Raw genomic sequence first — 17,168 nt, 5'->3', positions numbered from 1 at the left:
TGTTTTCCTTTTTTAAATTGTTTTATCGCAATTTTCTTTATAGGAGTTTGATGAAATTTCATGAATTTTTCCATGGACATAGACGTTCATAGGCTCTATCAATCGACACCAATTGAAGTTGAATTATTCGTAGAGTTTGTGAAATATTGGTTTTTCTTCAAGAATCGATTTTTCGACGCTCAGTCCAAGAATTGTTATCAGAAGGGAACGAATCATGACTTAAAAAATTTCTATTGAAAACCTCTTAATTCTATCAGAATATGATGCGGATCGCATCTATCTCTGTTGAGCTATAGCATATAGTTTGTGGTTTTTTTTTTTCATTTTTTTCATGATAAACAGGAAAAATTAACCGTCATATCAATGAAATCGTGGCTCAAAAAGATTGTTTTGATGCATTCTTGATGAAGTGCAAAGATGATGAAAACAACATAACTATTTATTAAGTTGCATAGTAGCAATATGAAGCTTTAGGTCCTATGGGGGTCATATATTGGTTATATGAGGTCATTTGGAAGTTATCTGAGGTCACATGGTGTCATAATGGGCTCATATAAGATGATACAGTTGGGTCATATGGAGTCATAGGAGGATCATATGGGATTATACGAGAGGAATATGGAGGTCATATGTGCCAATATGAGGGTCATATGGGCTCATATATGATTATATGAAGTGATATGGATTCATATGAGGTTCGTATAGAGACTGTATGAAGTCATATTGGAGTAATATGGCATTATATGGGGGTCACACGGAGTCATATGGGGACCACATTGGGTCATATGTGCTCATGTGGGGTTATATATAGGCGTTAAATGAGAGTAATATGGAGTCATATGGTGTTATGGGGTCATACAAGGATCGCATCAGCTCATACAAGAGTCATATGGGGGTCATACGGGATTATATGGATTGATATGCAGTCATGTGGGCGTATATATAGGGTCATGTGGGGCCACATAGATGTCACATAGAGCCAGATGGGGGGTAAAATTGATGGAACTGTCAATGATATTATAAAAAACACGATTGGATGAACAAACAAGTACTTCACTCACTCCAAATTGTATCACGAATCGATATTCAATTAAAAATCACGAAATGAGAATACTGATTCCAAATTGAATTGTCTTGGGCTTAAAAAACGGTAAATATAAAAAAGAAGTGGATAATCGCATTTTCTGTATATGGTGTGAGGTATTTTTCCAAGCGCGTCTGCGGGATTCAGACGCGTGGTTCTCCACAAACTTCCAGCGACCCCTTTGGACTCTCAACCCGGAATTAGAACGACGGGAATAATGAGAGGAGACGAAATGCCAAAAAGGGCGCCACTCCTTTTCACCGCCAAAGGATAAAGTCACACCGTTGAGCCGCTTCCACGACTAGCTCAGATAACCGCGAAGGCGTGTGGGAACAGGCTACAATGAGCGTTACTCAACCATATGCAAACTTTTACAAAACAAAAAAAATATATTTTTAATCCATGAGTTAAGTTTGATCTTTTACACGTGTGGGAGAGGACTCCCGCGAGCAAAGACGCTATACAAACAAAAAAAAATGTAATTAACCTAGTGATGCTAACTAACTAAAAGAAATAATAATAACTTTAGAGATGCATGGGAGACGCTAAGATGCGAGGATCACCCGTAAGCGACGACGACGCGAGAACCACACGAATGAAGAAATTGAACAAAGTTCCAAAATCAAAACCGATAAACGGCAACAATATGAATGAAATAATTAATATTCACTAATGAAAATAAAAGAATGAGGCCAAAGGCCTCCGTCGCAGAGAACTGAGACCTCCGTTACGCGGTCGGTGGATATGATCCGCATTGAACAGCGTAGAAGCCAACATAATCCGATGCTCCCTCAATATTGCAGCATGAGTTTTTTACTGGGCGGCCTTGCGCCCCCGATCCATCGGTGAGGCGGTGGGGGTTCGCACGTAGAAGCCTGAGATGCCTGCTGGCGTGCGTCGATCGTCTCTCGCGTCCTTCATGGTGTGAGTCTCTCAGACTCGGTGTGTGCGTGCTAGTCGGTGTGCTACTCGTCATCTGCTGTAGTGCCGACTTGTAGTCATTCCCGATGCTCCGCTCCACTCCCCCTCGAAGCTCACGTACCCCACGGTGAGCGCGATCGACAGAGTTCGAGAGAATGATGAAAAGAAAGAAAATAATAGAAAAAATAAAAATAAAATGACAATTATGGCCCTGGGTGATCCGACTCCTCGCTAAGGGAAACTACTAATTTTCCCCCCACGATCCGCGGTCAGTTCAGGCGAGGAACAGTACATGATTTTTATCATGTTACAATGGATATAGTTTATGTTGCTAACAAATTAGCCGTATGCTTCCGAATGAATTCTCTATTTTTGAAATTTATTACTCTTATCTTTTATTGTTTTGAATAGTGACACCGATATGACTCTCTTATGATCCCTATATTACCCTTTTATGAGCCCATAGAATCCGCATATGACCCCATCTGGCTCAATGTGACATCTATGTAGCCCCACATGACCCTATATAAGCCCACATATCACTCCATATAATAATTCCGTATGACCTCCATATGAGCTGATGCGCTCCTTGTGTGACCCCATAACAACATGGCTCCATATGACTCATTTAACGCCTATATAAGCCTCCATATGACCCCATATGACCTCCATATAACCCCATATGAGCCCATATGACCCTCATATTGCCACATATGACCTCCATATGACTCCCGTATAATCCCATGCGATCCTCATATGACACCATATGACCTCAAATAACTTCCAAATGACCTCATATAACCCCCATATGACCCCGTACAACTTTTATATGACTCCATATATGAACCCCATATGTACTCCATATGACCTAAAGCTTCATATTGCTACTATGCAACTTAATAAATAGTTATGCGGTTTTCATCATCTTTGCACTTCATTGAGAAAGCATCAAAACAGTCTTTTTGAGCCATGATTTCATTGATATGACTGTTAATTTTTCCAGTTTATCATGAACAAAATGAAAAAAAAATCTCATAAACTATATGCTGTAGGTCAACAGTGATAGAGGCGATCCGCATCATATTCTGAAAGAATCAAGAGGCTACCAAACAAATTTTGTAAGACATGATTCATTTCATTCTGAGAAAATTCTGAGATTCTTGGACTGAGCATCGAAAAATCGACTTATGAAAAAACACAAATATTTCACAAACTCTATGAATAATTCAACTTTAATTGGTGTCGATGAATAGAGCCTAGTAACGTCTATATTCATAGAAAAATTCATTAAATTTCATCAAGCTTCTATAAAGAAAAATGCTAAAAAAAATTGAAAAAAATACACACACATACATACATACATTGTGACGAACGTCACGTAAAAAAACCCGGATAACTCAAGAGTAGTAATGATTAAAATGAAATGGTTATTAAATGAAATAGGAGAGCGTACTCTCTCTCGCTCTTTTACCCGTAGTTTCCCTGAAATGTGTAAATAGTAGTGAATAAGTCATCCCGGATCCAGTGGTGTGAGGATCAGTACAAGGAAATGGCAGTGCCACTCCGTGTCTTTTTCCACTCTCTGAGGGTCCGGTATTGACTGGAGAAGCAGCATGGAGCACCAGCAAAGGCATTTCAGTGGAAGGAAACCCAGAGTCTCATGGAGTTGCCTGAGAAGAGGTGAAATCGCCGGGAGAGAATCCCGAAGAGTTATCCAGGGTCTGAGTACTAAAATTGAAGCCTTAAATCCGAGAAGAGACTCAAGATTATTCCCTTAACCCTGAAGAATAATGGAAGTTAGAGGAAAAAAGTTCCAAAGATTAAAAATAGTAGGTGAGAGGAAAATAAGAGACTCACATGGCCTACTGTTGGGACAGGTGAGGTTATGTATGACAGGACTGGACGAGGACTCCCCAAGTATTCGGGAGGGCTCGGAATTTGACTAGGGGATTGTGTCAGAGTACTCGAGTAGACCTTGAAGGCTCTAGGATGGCTTAAGCAGTGGGAACTGCTTAAATAAATGGAACCATGCTCCAGTCAGGAACACTGGACTTCGAGCACCAGTTGTCGATGGTGGGTCGATAAAAAGGAGATCGACCCCATTATCAGAGTTCATCAAACTTTCACCTTGACCATTGAGGCATGCCAGTCAACCCTGATCGAGGGTGAATCGAGGAGAAATAAAGAGAGAAATGAAAGGATGCTCTCCATTGGCGGAAATGATAGAATGACGGCGCGCGTTGGTGAAAATTGACGTAGGAGGAGAAAAACTGACCTGCAGTAAGGGAGAAGCCCGGAAACTCTTCACTCTGCGTGACGACATCAAAAGACTGACAAACCCCTCGTAAATAGTAATTAATAAATAGTATTTAGCAAGTCATTAATTAGCAATTAAGTGTATATTAGGCCTCAGGAACATCTTGAGGAGTGAGGGAAACGAGGGAAAGACGAGAAACGTCGAGGAAACGCGGAAAATACAAGTAATCGAGAGAAACAAATCTCTTCCACTCACGTAAGTAAAAATAATAAAAATTACGTGTGTGGCAGAGGACAAATAGTAACTGCGGAGATGGTGTCAAAATTGAACGGTCTTCGCGGAATAATTAGTGAGAAAAGTAGAGTAGAACTGGAAATCATTTTTACTGCATAAAAGTTGATAATTATATGACCGAGTTAGTAGGAAAATCATAGGAAAGTACGGAGCGTCACTGGCTTCTCTAGTGTCGTCATTTTGGCCATTTTGGCAAATTGGAGAAAATCGAAATTAATTAAATTTCATCTTTGAATGTCAGAGCAATTGACGACGAATCGACTCTGAGAATTATCCTTGAAATTAAGTAAAGTTATATAGAACATTATAACCATAACTAGGGGGCTTCGCCCCCTGCTCGATTCGCTCGCCAACCCCGGGGGGCTTCGCCCCCCCGCTCGCTTCGCTCCCCCCAATCCAATTGTCAGCCCCCCCACCCCGTTTAACCCTGGGACACCCTCCTCCCTTCTACCCCTCCAACCTTAGGCTTCGCCCCCTGCTCGCTTCGCTCGCCAACCCCGGGGGGCTTCGCCCCCCACTGCGTTTGACCCTGGGACACCCTCCTCCCTTCTAACCCTCGCGACCTTGGGCACCCCCCCACCTTTAGGCGTCGCCTGAATTTTGGCGTCGCCTGAATTTTTGCCTCGCCTGAATTGTCTTAAATTTTGCCCTTATTTTTTTATTATATAGAGATATATAAATATATATAAAATCATCCTGTGACCTGTCAGGATTGGGTTGGCTTGAGTCACATCAGGTCACGTCAGGTCGGTTGGGGTCATGTCGGCTCGGGTCACGCCGGGTCGACTCGGATCACGTCAGGTTGGCCCCAGGACCACATCTGTGTCGCCCCAGGGCCGGATCAAGCGTCGCCTGAATTTTGAGCGTCGCCTGAATTTTTGGGCTTATTTTTTTATTATATAGAGAGATATTTTTGGAATTTAAAGTTATTTTGAATCATATTTTTGCTAATTAGAAAACCGGGAAAATTGGCGTCGTAATTTGGAGTGGAAGCGTGGTGATTTGAGGGCCGCAAATACACAACCAGTTGTACTTTCGTTTATTGAATATTTTTCATTAATATTACTTTTTTGATTAGTTTCGATTTAATTTCACACTAACTGTATTATGTTAAAAGACCTGAACAACAATTTACTACATTGAATAAATAATATTTTCTTTTCTTAATTAGAAAACATCTCTTTTGATTTATCTGGACCCAAATAATAGAAAATAGCCGGAACAAAAATAATTTAGCCCGAACAGATTTAACTATGGAATATTAATTGATAAAATAATAATTCTGGTAGAATTTAATAATACTTTGGCCCGAACAAAAATAAAAGTAAGTAAGAATAATAATATTTCATGCCAAAAAGGCATCTATTGTGGAAAATCCACCTTGTACGTGATTTAAGTCTACAAGACCGTTGAAAGTAGATTATTTTGGGAAAATAATTTGAAAGTTTAGAGAAAGAATTAGTTTAATCTGGTTTCAACCTCACAACGTACATACATACATGCATACATACATATATACATACATACTGTGACCGTTTTCTAGATTCTATTAGACTAATTCCTGAAAAAAGGATTAGGGCGAGTCAAGAAAAGGGACAAATAAGGGATAATTTGAGAATAATTACCTATATTTTCTCTAAATACAATTCTCATGGTCAAAAGACGTAAATAAGGCCTTTAATGAGATCTTTTGAGTGGGGGAGGCCAGGAAACTCTTGTACACGTAAAAAGGGAGTGACTCTAATGCAGGAAAAAGGGGAGACGGTAGTCGTGTCGAGGGAATGCAACTAAATATAAAAATAATAACTGAAGGGGAAGAAACAAAAGAGTGTAGGCTCACCGTTGGGGGGTATGAAGGGTAATATTGTGGGGACAAGAGGGAAAATGAGGGGGGTAACTCGTACTCACGATGGGACTTCACTCTGGCGAACACGTGGAATTCCACCGACGCCTTGCACTCCTTCAAAATACCAGGGCGTTTTCCTGGAGCGCCTCCTTTCCACCTCGGGGTTTCCTGGGCACCAATACTAGAGCTGGGATGAGCTCGATGTATCAAAAGTCCTCTTTTTATCCGCTAAATAACTTCCGGGCGAATTTTACTGTATTCACTATTTACTACTTTCGGGGCACGTGGCGACTCACGGGGCAGCTAATGCACGAGTGACGGTCTTTTCTTTTCCTTCGCGATTCGTGGGGGTTCGTCAGGTGTCGATGTCCTTCGGGTTTTAATTCGGGAGCANAATGTCTCGCAAGGGATTATTACAGGTGTTGAATATTCATGGGTCCAGTATGGGGAATTTCCAGGGGGCGATGGCTTCTCCAATTGATCGGGTGGGGCCGGAACGGATGTCTTCCTTCGGCTGATGTCTTCGTGATATCCAGGGGCGGGGGCAGAGGGGCGATGAGGGGGAAAAGCGAGCGAAGAGGTAACCAACGGTGGCGAGAATTTGCGGTTTTAGGGGCAGTGTGTGTTGGGGAAAAATATGTATAAAAATAATAAAAATTAAATAATGCGCCTCGTCACAATACATACATACATACATACATACATACATACATACATACATACATACATACATACATACATACATACATACATACATACATACATACATACATACATACATACATACATACATACATACATACATACATACATACATACATACATACATACATACATACATACATACATACATACATACATACATACATACATACATACATACATACATACATACATACATACATACATACATACATACATACATACATACATACATACATACATACATACATACATACATACATACATACATACATACATACATACATACATACATACATACATACATACATACATACATACATACATACATACATACATACATACATACATACATACATACATACATACATACATACATACATACATACATACATACATACATACATACATACATACATACATACATACATACATACATACATACATACATACATACATACATACATACATACATACATACATACATACATACATACATACATACATACATACATACATACATACATACATACATACATACATACATACATACATACATACATACATACATACATACATACATACATACATACATACATACATACATACATACATACATACATACATACATACATACATACATACATACATACATACATACATACATACATACATACATACATACATACATACATACATACATACATACATACATACATACATACATACATACATACATACATACATACATACATACATACATACATACATACATACATACATACATACATACATACATACATACATACATACATACATACATACATACATACATACATACATACATACATACATACATACATACATACATACATACATACATACATACATACATACATACATACATACATACATACATACATACATACATACATACATACATACATACATACATACATACATACATACATACATACATACATACATACATACATACATACATACATACATACATACATACATACATACATACATACATACATACATACATACATACATACATACATACATACATACATACATACATACATACATACATACATACATACATACATACATACATACATACATACATACATACATACATACATACATACATACATACATACATACATACATACATACATACATACATACATACATACATACATACATACATACATACATACATACATACATACATACATACATACATACATACATACATACATACATACATACATACATACATACATACATACATACATACATACATACATACATACATACATACATACATACATACAGACACCATCTAAAAATCGCATATTTAGACTTTTTAGACCATATTTAGTTATCCTGACACATCAATTTGGAAACGTAATTTAGAACGATTACAAAGCTTCCATTCATAAGCAAAAACCGGAAAATTGGCCATAAATTTTGATGATACTTCAATCAAAAATGATACTAAAGCAACAAAAATCAGAAAAAAATGGACGCATACCTCCATACAGATCAATCTTTAAAAAAAAAGGTCGGCCCTATCGAGAGAGTTTCTAGGAGTCATAAATCGTTGAGAAAACATGAAATTTCTAAATTCAATTTTCGGTGTCATTACAATAACTTCCTGCTTTCGGGCTGAGAAGTTAAAAAAAATAAAAGCGTAATAAAAAAACGAGAGTAATAAATTTAAAAAATACAGAATCCATTCAGAAGCATATTGTTAATTTGTTAGCAACATAAGCATAACCCATATACAGAAAATGCGATTATCCACTTGTTTTTTACTTCTGCGAGATATTCGTGTTAAGTGCCACGTGACCTTGACCACTGCACTCTGATTGGTCGAACCCAGGAGGAAGTAAATTCTCAGTTGTAGTATTCCGAGACTTTCAAAATTATCGGATATTTCCCGATAGCTTTGTTGCCTAGCAACGAAATAGATGAGTTTTACGGGACAAAAATCACGAGCGCAGGGCGCGAATAATTTTTCTGGAAAACTCATTCCGATCGTTGATACGCAGGAATAGGGTCTAGCCGGATAAGCATGGTAAATCTGTTCCCAGCTAATTTCAAGGCGGCAATTTTTTCACATATTCACCACCCGAAAAAATAATTCTGTGTAAAACTTCAGATCATTATATCGATCCCCTGATTTTTTATGCTTAAAAAACGGTTTTTTTCGATTTTTTTTTCGAGAACTTCAAAGCTACTTAAAAATCTGAAAAAATTCTGAAAAATAAAAAAAAAATTTAAATTGAAGGGAAAAATATTTAATTTATTTTTAATTGTTAAATAATATTTTTGATCGACACTTCTTTTTTTTTTTAATCATTCTCATAGGTAAAGATTTTTCTACTGCTTTGACAAAAATTGACGAGATTCTAGTCTCAATTCCCCATATTTTGAGAAAAAAAAGTTCAAAAATTCCACCTGCAACGCATTTAAAAAAATAAAAACGTCAAATTTTTGCGTTTTTTCATGGAAATCCTTCCGTTAATCATCCCTACAGGTCTGTTAATTGATCACTATATTCAATCTAGTATTGTGGCACATTATACTTTTGAAGGAGAGCAACTGCTGGGCAAAATCGTTAGCATTGCAATAAAAAGATTTGAGTTGACTGAGTTCTTATCTGAGTTTCCAGGCAATATCTCCGAATCTAAGAGAGATAGAAATTTTTTTGTAACGACCTTGTTTGAAACATAGTCATCATATTATCAGTTCAGCGGGGAATTAAGTCGGTAATCTTCAAAATCAATTGGGACCCTTCTGGTCAACAGTCAAGTGTCAGCGAATCACCCGGAAAGGACAGTAGTACGATATAATCAGTCAGTTAGAGTACTCGCTCGGCAGTTCAACAGGCATGTAATAGATTATCAACTCAGTTATTAGTTCAGTCCATCAACTCAGTAGAAATGTTATAGAATATCAAAATTAGAGTCAAATCAACGTAGATTTAGTGAATTAACAAGTATTATAGTTTCTCCACGAGTTAAGTACATCAGCAGTGAATTATCGAAACATTAGAGTAGGATCAACGGAAGGCGCGTGTCGATGCGTCTCTCAGCGTGTACAGTTCCTCACCATTTGAGTTAGATTCAATCGTTACGGCAATTATCGATAGACATTTATCGAAGACATTTAATAGTAATTCAACACCAAAATTAAAAATCCGTTGCGGGTCCCAAAAGTACAAAAATACCTCAAATCTTTCACTCCTGAGAAATTGAATCGAGAAGAGTAGAGGTCACGCAAGTTGTGGACAAAAAGTATTATGCAAACCGTCACGGGAATTGAGTAGATCAAACACACATTTGATATTATCAAATTCGTCATCAAAGCCTTACTATCTCCTGGTGAATGGTGGGTAAAAAATAATATTCAATTATCGGAAATTAGGGAACTAAGTAGAATTAACGTCCACTTGTCAGTTGATAAAAATTGAGAAAATCAAAATGTTGAGGAAAGACTTCGATAGGAGTCATTTCAGATTCGACTATTCTGATTATATATTTAGTTCAATGGCTCATCGCGCTCACTTTGGCCTATACGATACTTTCAATCATTTTGCTCATCCCTTCCATTTGAAACTTCTGATAATTTAACACTCCTGATCATTAGGCTGGTTCCTTTCCCTCATTTGCTGAGCTTGCCTGATTTTTACAAGGAAGTATGAAACCAACTTGAGATTTTTAATGGAAAAAATCAATCTATAATTTGAAATTATTAATTTCTGAGAATTATTTATTTCTGATTTACAATTTTTGCCCTCTAATTGAACCATATTTTTTAATTCATTCGATTCCTTCGAGGTTTCCTGACCCTGAATTTGTTGAAAAAGAAAATTTACATAGGAATCTACTTAGCTTCGGGATTCCATCATAATCTGCGTTCCATTCCAATAGGGGAGCGGTAAAACGATTTAAGCCGATTTTATTATTGGTCAGTTTTTAATGAATATCTCGGAATCTAACGCAGATATCCATTGTTTTCTCATAAACTTTTCTGTTGAGCAAATCGAATTTACCAAAATTTCTTTGGAGCTTTTTGAACTCAAATTTGATACAAATTGAAATTGGACTTATGTTTCACTTCAGTAGCGTAGCAGCAAAACGGTTCAAGCCGATTTTGGAATTGATTAGTTTTCAATTGATATCTCTGAATCTAATGCAGAAACCATTTTTCATATAACCCTTTTTGTACAGCCGAGGAAGAATTACAAAAAAAATTATTCAAATCGTTTAACCGCTTCGCTAGCGATTTTGCCTAGCAATTGCTCTCCTTCAAAAGTATGACGTGCCATAATAGTGAAGTAGATATAATAATCAATTAACAGACCTGTAGGGATGATTAACGCAAGGATTTCCATGAAAAAATGCAAAAATTTGACGTTTTTATTTTTTTTGAATGTGTTGCAGGTAGAATTTTCGAACTTTTTTTCACTCAAAATGTGGGGAATTGAGGCTAGAATGTCGTCAATTTTTATCAAAGTGGTAGAAAAATCTTACCTATGAGAATGATTTTTTAAAAGAAAGAAGTGTCGATTAAAAATATTATTTAACAACTAAAAATCAATTAAAATTGTTTTTCTTCAATTCTGATATGTTTTTGATTTTCCAGAATTTTTTCAGATTTTTAAGTAGCTTCAAAGTACTCGGAAAAGAATAAAATTGAAAAAAACCGTTTTTTAAGCATAAAAACTCAGGGGATCGATATAATGATCTGAAATTTTACACAGAATTGTTTTTCTGGGTGGTAAATATGTGAAAAAATTGCCGCCTTGAAATTCGCTGGGGGCAGATTCACCATACTTTTCCGGCTAGACCCTTTGAAGAAAATATCTGATGAATTTCAAAGGTTCAGGGGTATTCGCAGAATTACCTTCCGTCTGGGTTCGACCATGGTTGCATGGTGCGCTTCGCGCAGCCGCGTTTGGTTTCAACAGTGCGCTGACGTTTCGCAAACATTGCAGTCTGCATCTTTAGGGCTGTGAGCTCCGATTCTGAGCTCCGACGTGCGGGGGTCGTCCTTATATGACCTCTCTTAGGTTTGGTGGGGAAGGGGGGGTCAGTCAATCAGGTTTTTTAATCGATCAGCTGATCAATTGAAAACTGGGAGGACGGTTTTCCTAATAGCGTTCACCTGATATCCTCTATCCCTGTGTAGGTTATTAGGGTTTTTATGGATCTCCAGGCCTTCCCGATATTTTTTTTGGAAATACCCTTGGGAGTTGGCCAGCATTCTGGCTTGGTCATACTGGTTAGTGTGTCCAGTATCCATCCAGCATTCAGCCAGGGCAGACTGTTCCAAGTGACCATATTTGGAGCACCGTTGGTTTTTCTTGATCCGTGTACTGATCAACACTAATCTTCCTCCCGATTTCTCCGATGTACACTTTTCCGTATGAGCAGGGGATTTCATATACCCCAGGCGCGCTTAAGGGTGGTCGTGGGTCCTTAGCACTTCGCAACAACTGTCCGATCTTTTTTGGAGGTTGAAAGATCGTTCGGATGTTATGTTTGCCTAGGATCTTACCCATGCGGTCCCTGGTACCTCTTAGGTAGGGGAGGATGGCCACTTTGGATCTCTCTTGGTTTTCCTCAGGTCTAGACTCCTCTTGAGGAGCTGATAGATTGTTCTGTAGCCTATTCTTGATCCTTCGAATTTGCTGCATCTTGTACCCATTGTTGCTAAAGGCAGGTTCAAGATGTTCAACCTCGCTGTCAATGTTGGAGGGCTGGGAAATGCTGAGGGGTTTGTACATCAAGAAACTGATTACAGAGTTTTTCTGGGACAGATAATGATGGGAAGTGGCATGAAGATACCTGTCTGGCATGTGTTAGCTTGCGGCAAACCTGTTGACCTAAAGTCCCATCTGGGTTACGTTGGACGAGGACATCCAGGAAAGGGAGGCATCCATTTTGCTCAACTTCCATGGTGAAATTGATGTTTGTGTGTTGGGTATTTAAGTACTCCAGGAAGTGTGCTATTTCAGCTCTCTCATGTGACCAAGTGACGAAAGTGTCATCCACGTATCTGAACCACACAGAGAGTGTTTGCGAAGCTGACTTCGATACTTCATTTTCGAAGTATTCCATGAATATATTTGCAACAATAGATGAAGTGGGAGAACCCATAGCGGCATGTAATTTTTGCTCATAGAAGTCTCCTCCAAATTGGAAGTATGTAGATGTCAAGCAGTGCTCAATCATAGGGAGAAGTTTGGAAAGGATATCCCTGGATTTTTGGATTATCTCCGAGTTTTCCGAGGCAGTTCTGAGAGTTCTCAGTTTGGTTACAAAATCCAGAGAGTTTTCAATGTAGGAACCATATCGACCAATCAACTTTTGGAGTGGTTTCGTGAGAAACTTTGCTATTTGGTGAGTTGGCCCCTCAATGTTGCTGACGATGGGACGGAGAGGAACAGACTCTATGAATTTTTGGGAGTCCATAGAGTCCGGGGGGGGNGATTCTTTGGGAATGAGGAACTTACAATTAGTCAAGTCAGGTGAAAGGCTAGCTTTCTTCAGGAGTTCGGTGGTTTTGCCCTCAATAGTGCGAGCAAGATCTTTTCTGAGTTTGGTGTAAACTCTAGAGTCACCTAGCATTGTACTGAGCTTTCCGGAGTAGTCATCCCTATCCATAACCACCGTGGCATTGATTTTGTCCGCCGGAAGAATAATAATATCATTATTCTCCTTTAGACTACGCAGTACAAGGCGTTCCTCCTTGGTGATATTATCACTAGGGGGAGTGGCTTTGTGGAGGATATTGGACAACTGTCTTCGATTACATTACCAGTCTCTTGAGGCAGATAGTAAATAGCCATTTCAGTTTGACTGATAATTTCCTCGGGGATTTTTTCGGGGATTTTCTTGGGGCGAGAGTGAAGTTGTGTCCCTTTACGAGCACCGACACCTGTGCTTCATTGAGCTGGTGTTTTCTCAGATTCGTCACGGTGTGGGTGAGGGTTTCGGCTTGGACCTGTGGGATTAATTTTCTGAATTTGCCTTTTTGAGTCTCAGAAGGATGGTGTTTGCCTGCTTGGAGGGAAACGTACTCTTCAAACGGAGGAATTTTGGTACCACCTGATGGTCCCGGCACCTTTTTAAGAAGGTTAAGGAGCACAGTTGGACGTGCAACGACTTCCTAAGTTTAATGAATAAGTTCACCGACCCAAGAATAGCCTCTCCGTGGAGGCATTTAATATTAGTTTTGAGGCTTGCGGGTCATGATTATTAGTATTATCATTGGCTTCCGGATGGATGCCGCGTTTGGTTTCAGCATTGCGCCGACGTTTCGCGAACATTGCAGTCTGCATGTTCAGGGCTGTGAGCTCCGATGCTGAGTTCCGACGTGCGGGGGTCGTCCTTCTATGCTCTTCCTCAGGTGTGGTGGGGGAGGGGGTGTAGCGCCTCGCTACATCCTAACACGCGAATACTGGCTAACGACGAGCACAGGCATTTGCTCTCTCACTCGCACCTTCAGTGCCATGCGTATTCTTTTCTGATTCGTCAAATCGGAAGGATATTCGGCAGCCTCGCTGACATCTTTCCGTGCGAATATAATTTAGTCTAAGAGTACAGCTCGTATCGCACATTTGATCGGATCATATCATTTTCTCTTCACTTTTGTATTAATTTGTCGTGGATAATAAATCTGTAATTATTAGTTTAATTGCATTTGTTAGTTACTCAATCCCTACAGGAGGGAGGGTCATCCAATCAGGGTTTTTAATTGATCTGCTGATCAATAAAACACCCTGATTGGCTGACCCCCTCCCTCCCCCACCACACCTAAGGGAGGGCATATAAGGACGACCCCCGCACGTCTGAACTCAGAATCGGAGCGCACAGCCCTGAAGATGCAGACTGTAATGCTTGCGAAACGTCGGTGCAATGCTGAAACCAAACGCGGCATCCATCCGGAAGTCAATGCTAATACTAATAATCATGGCCGCGAAAGCCTTAAAACTAAGATAAGGTTCACAATATTTATTGATGAAATTCCTGAAAAAATGCATTCGACAAAGGAAAATTAGAAAGAGTAGCCGGATAACAAGATTTTGTGAAAAACTGAAATCTTGCTAGATGAAAGTTGCAAACTTGAGATGTACTAGGATATATCCTTCTTGGTGAGTGGAATGTCAATTGGTCAATTGAGTGGGATTATTTTCGAGAGTGATGACAATTCACACATGGTATATTGGATAATAGTATATTTCTAACCTAGGGAGGGAAAATAAAGGATCCTCAGCCGCCAGTGCAATTACCAGCCGAGCCGAAGGCGAGGTTGGTAAGCACACGGCTGAGGGTCCTTTATTTTACTTCCCGTGGTTAGAACACGACTTTCAGTCTAGGCGTAGGCGCAAAGTCAGAGGTCCCTCCCGCGAAGCGGGAGGGAAATGTGACTTTGCGCCCGCCGGGACGGAATACATCTTTATTACCACTTTTCGGGTATTTGCTGTAGTTTCGGAGTGAGAAACTCAAGTAGTTCAATCAATTTAGACTTTGAGGCGGACATCAAATTTCTGTCGAAACAATAGATATTGGGATGTTCAGAAAATTACGCTGTTTAACATCAAAAAATGCATTTCTGAAAATGACCGCAAATATAGTCAATTCATTAAAAACAATTGAAAATTCACCTCTCAATGCCTCTAACAATGACAGCTTCAGTTTAACTCAACGAATCGATGGAAAAAAATACCAATTTGTATAGGAAACAGTGATCTACGAAATTGATGCGGGAAGCTACATATGCGGTCATTTTCAGAAATACATTTTTTGATATATTAATCAGCGTAATTTTGTGAATACCTCAGTATTTATTATTTCAACAGAAATTTTGTTTTCGGGTTTTCATGGACAAACGGCCTAGATTGACTGGACTAAAGTGAGTTACAGTCAATGAGGATTTTGAAACTTTACTTCGGGAAACGCTTAAGTATTACAATTTCCCTTGCAGAAATTCAAAGTCGATTTTATGTCCCGGATGTTTCTGTGCGACATTACGTGTCAGAGCGAAAACCGTAAGGAGCCAAAGCACGCTCCGAAAATACGGTGGGAGCTCGCCGCCCGACGTGTGGTCGCGTCTGTGGGCGAACTTCTGATTATGACTGCCCTTTAGAAACTACTTTCGTTTTATAAGTTAGAAATGTGTTGTTAAGTGGGTAAAAATGAACAAAAATGTTTGGCTTGGATTTTCCACAATAGATTGCAACTGGAAAAGGTTCAGAAATACTCGGTGTTAAATTCTGCAGAATACAGAACAAAATCCTATCGAGTTTGATTCAAATAGGTCTATGCTATCCGTAACTGTGGTTGTATCACGTCTGCAATGTGCACATTTGGATCTACCACTGTACGGATGTTTTCCTCCGTACCCAGATCAACTATCTCTCGCATTGGATTTTCAGCTGGATCAGGAATATTTTTAATCTGGTAATTAGGTAATCAACGGATGATATGCTCAAGGAAGTACTTGCTATTGCTGGCACTTGTGGTAAATGTTTTATTTTTATTTTTAGCAACTCTCCTACATCCACATCAGGACATAATGAATAATTTTATTATCATGCACTTCCATTATTGATAATTACCAGATGAACAATTCCACGTCAAATCCGAGACCAAAAAATGTCATGTTTTCGAATGTCTTGCCGAAATTTTTTGTGAAAGAGTCCATGGGACCAAACTATCATAAAGTTTTTAGAGCCTTTCGATTTTTTTTCAGCGTGTTATGATATTTCAAAAAATTTCACTTTTTACACTTGAATGTTCATTGTTTAAGAAAAAGGTGAAATGATTGAATTTATGTCACCGTGCAGAAGTCGAGAAGTCGACTCAAACTCGACTTCTGCACGGTGACATAAAATATTATGCAGATGACTTGGGCATAAATTTCGTTTTCAACGAATCTGAGTACAGACTTCGTCTTCGACTCGGCCTGTAAACTGCACATTCGTCGAAAACGAAATTTGTGCCTTTGTATTCTAATGTACTATTAATAATTAGGAA

The 17,168-nt window shown here is 38.9% G+C and overlaps 1 protein-coding gene across 1 annotated transcript; it reads right to left on the bottom strand.

Moving 5' to 3' along the window:
- Positions 1-12,436: 12,436 nt before the first annotated feature.
- Positions 12,437-13,978, bottom strand: LOC107047936. The gene is made up of 3 exons (XM_015270865.1): positions 13,948-13,978; positions 13,005-13,906; positions 12,437-12,937 (listed from the first exon to the last, which is right to left on the bottom strand). The coding sequence occupies exons 1-3, from the start codon at positions 13,976-13,978 to the stop codon at positions 12,437-12,439; spliced, it is 1,434 nt and encodes a 477-aa protein (XP_015126351.1).
- Positions 13,979-17,168: the final 3,190 nt, after the last annotated feature.

Source organism: Diachasma alloeum, unplaced genomic scaffold (genome assembly GCF_001412515.2).
Source record: "Diachasma alloeum isolate Michigan unplaced genomic scaffold, Dall2.0 Dall_scaffold_78909, whole genome shotgun sequence".
Classification (NCBI taxonomy): Eukaryota; Metazoa; Arthropoda; class Insecta; order Hymenoptera; family Braconidae; genus Diachasma; species Diachasma alloeum.
The sequence above is the reverse complement of the archived record's forward strand: the minus strand, read 5'-3'. Positions and strand labels throughout refer to the sequence as shown.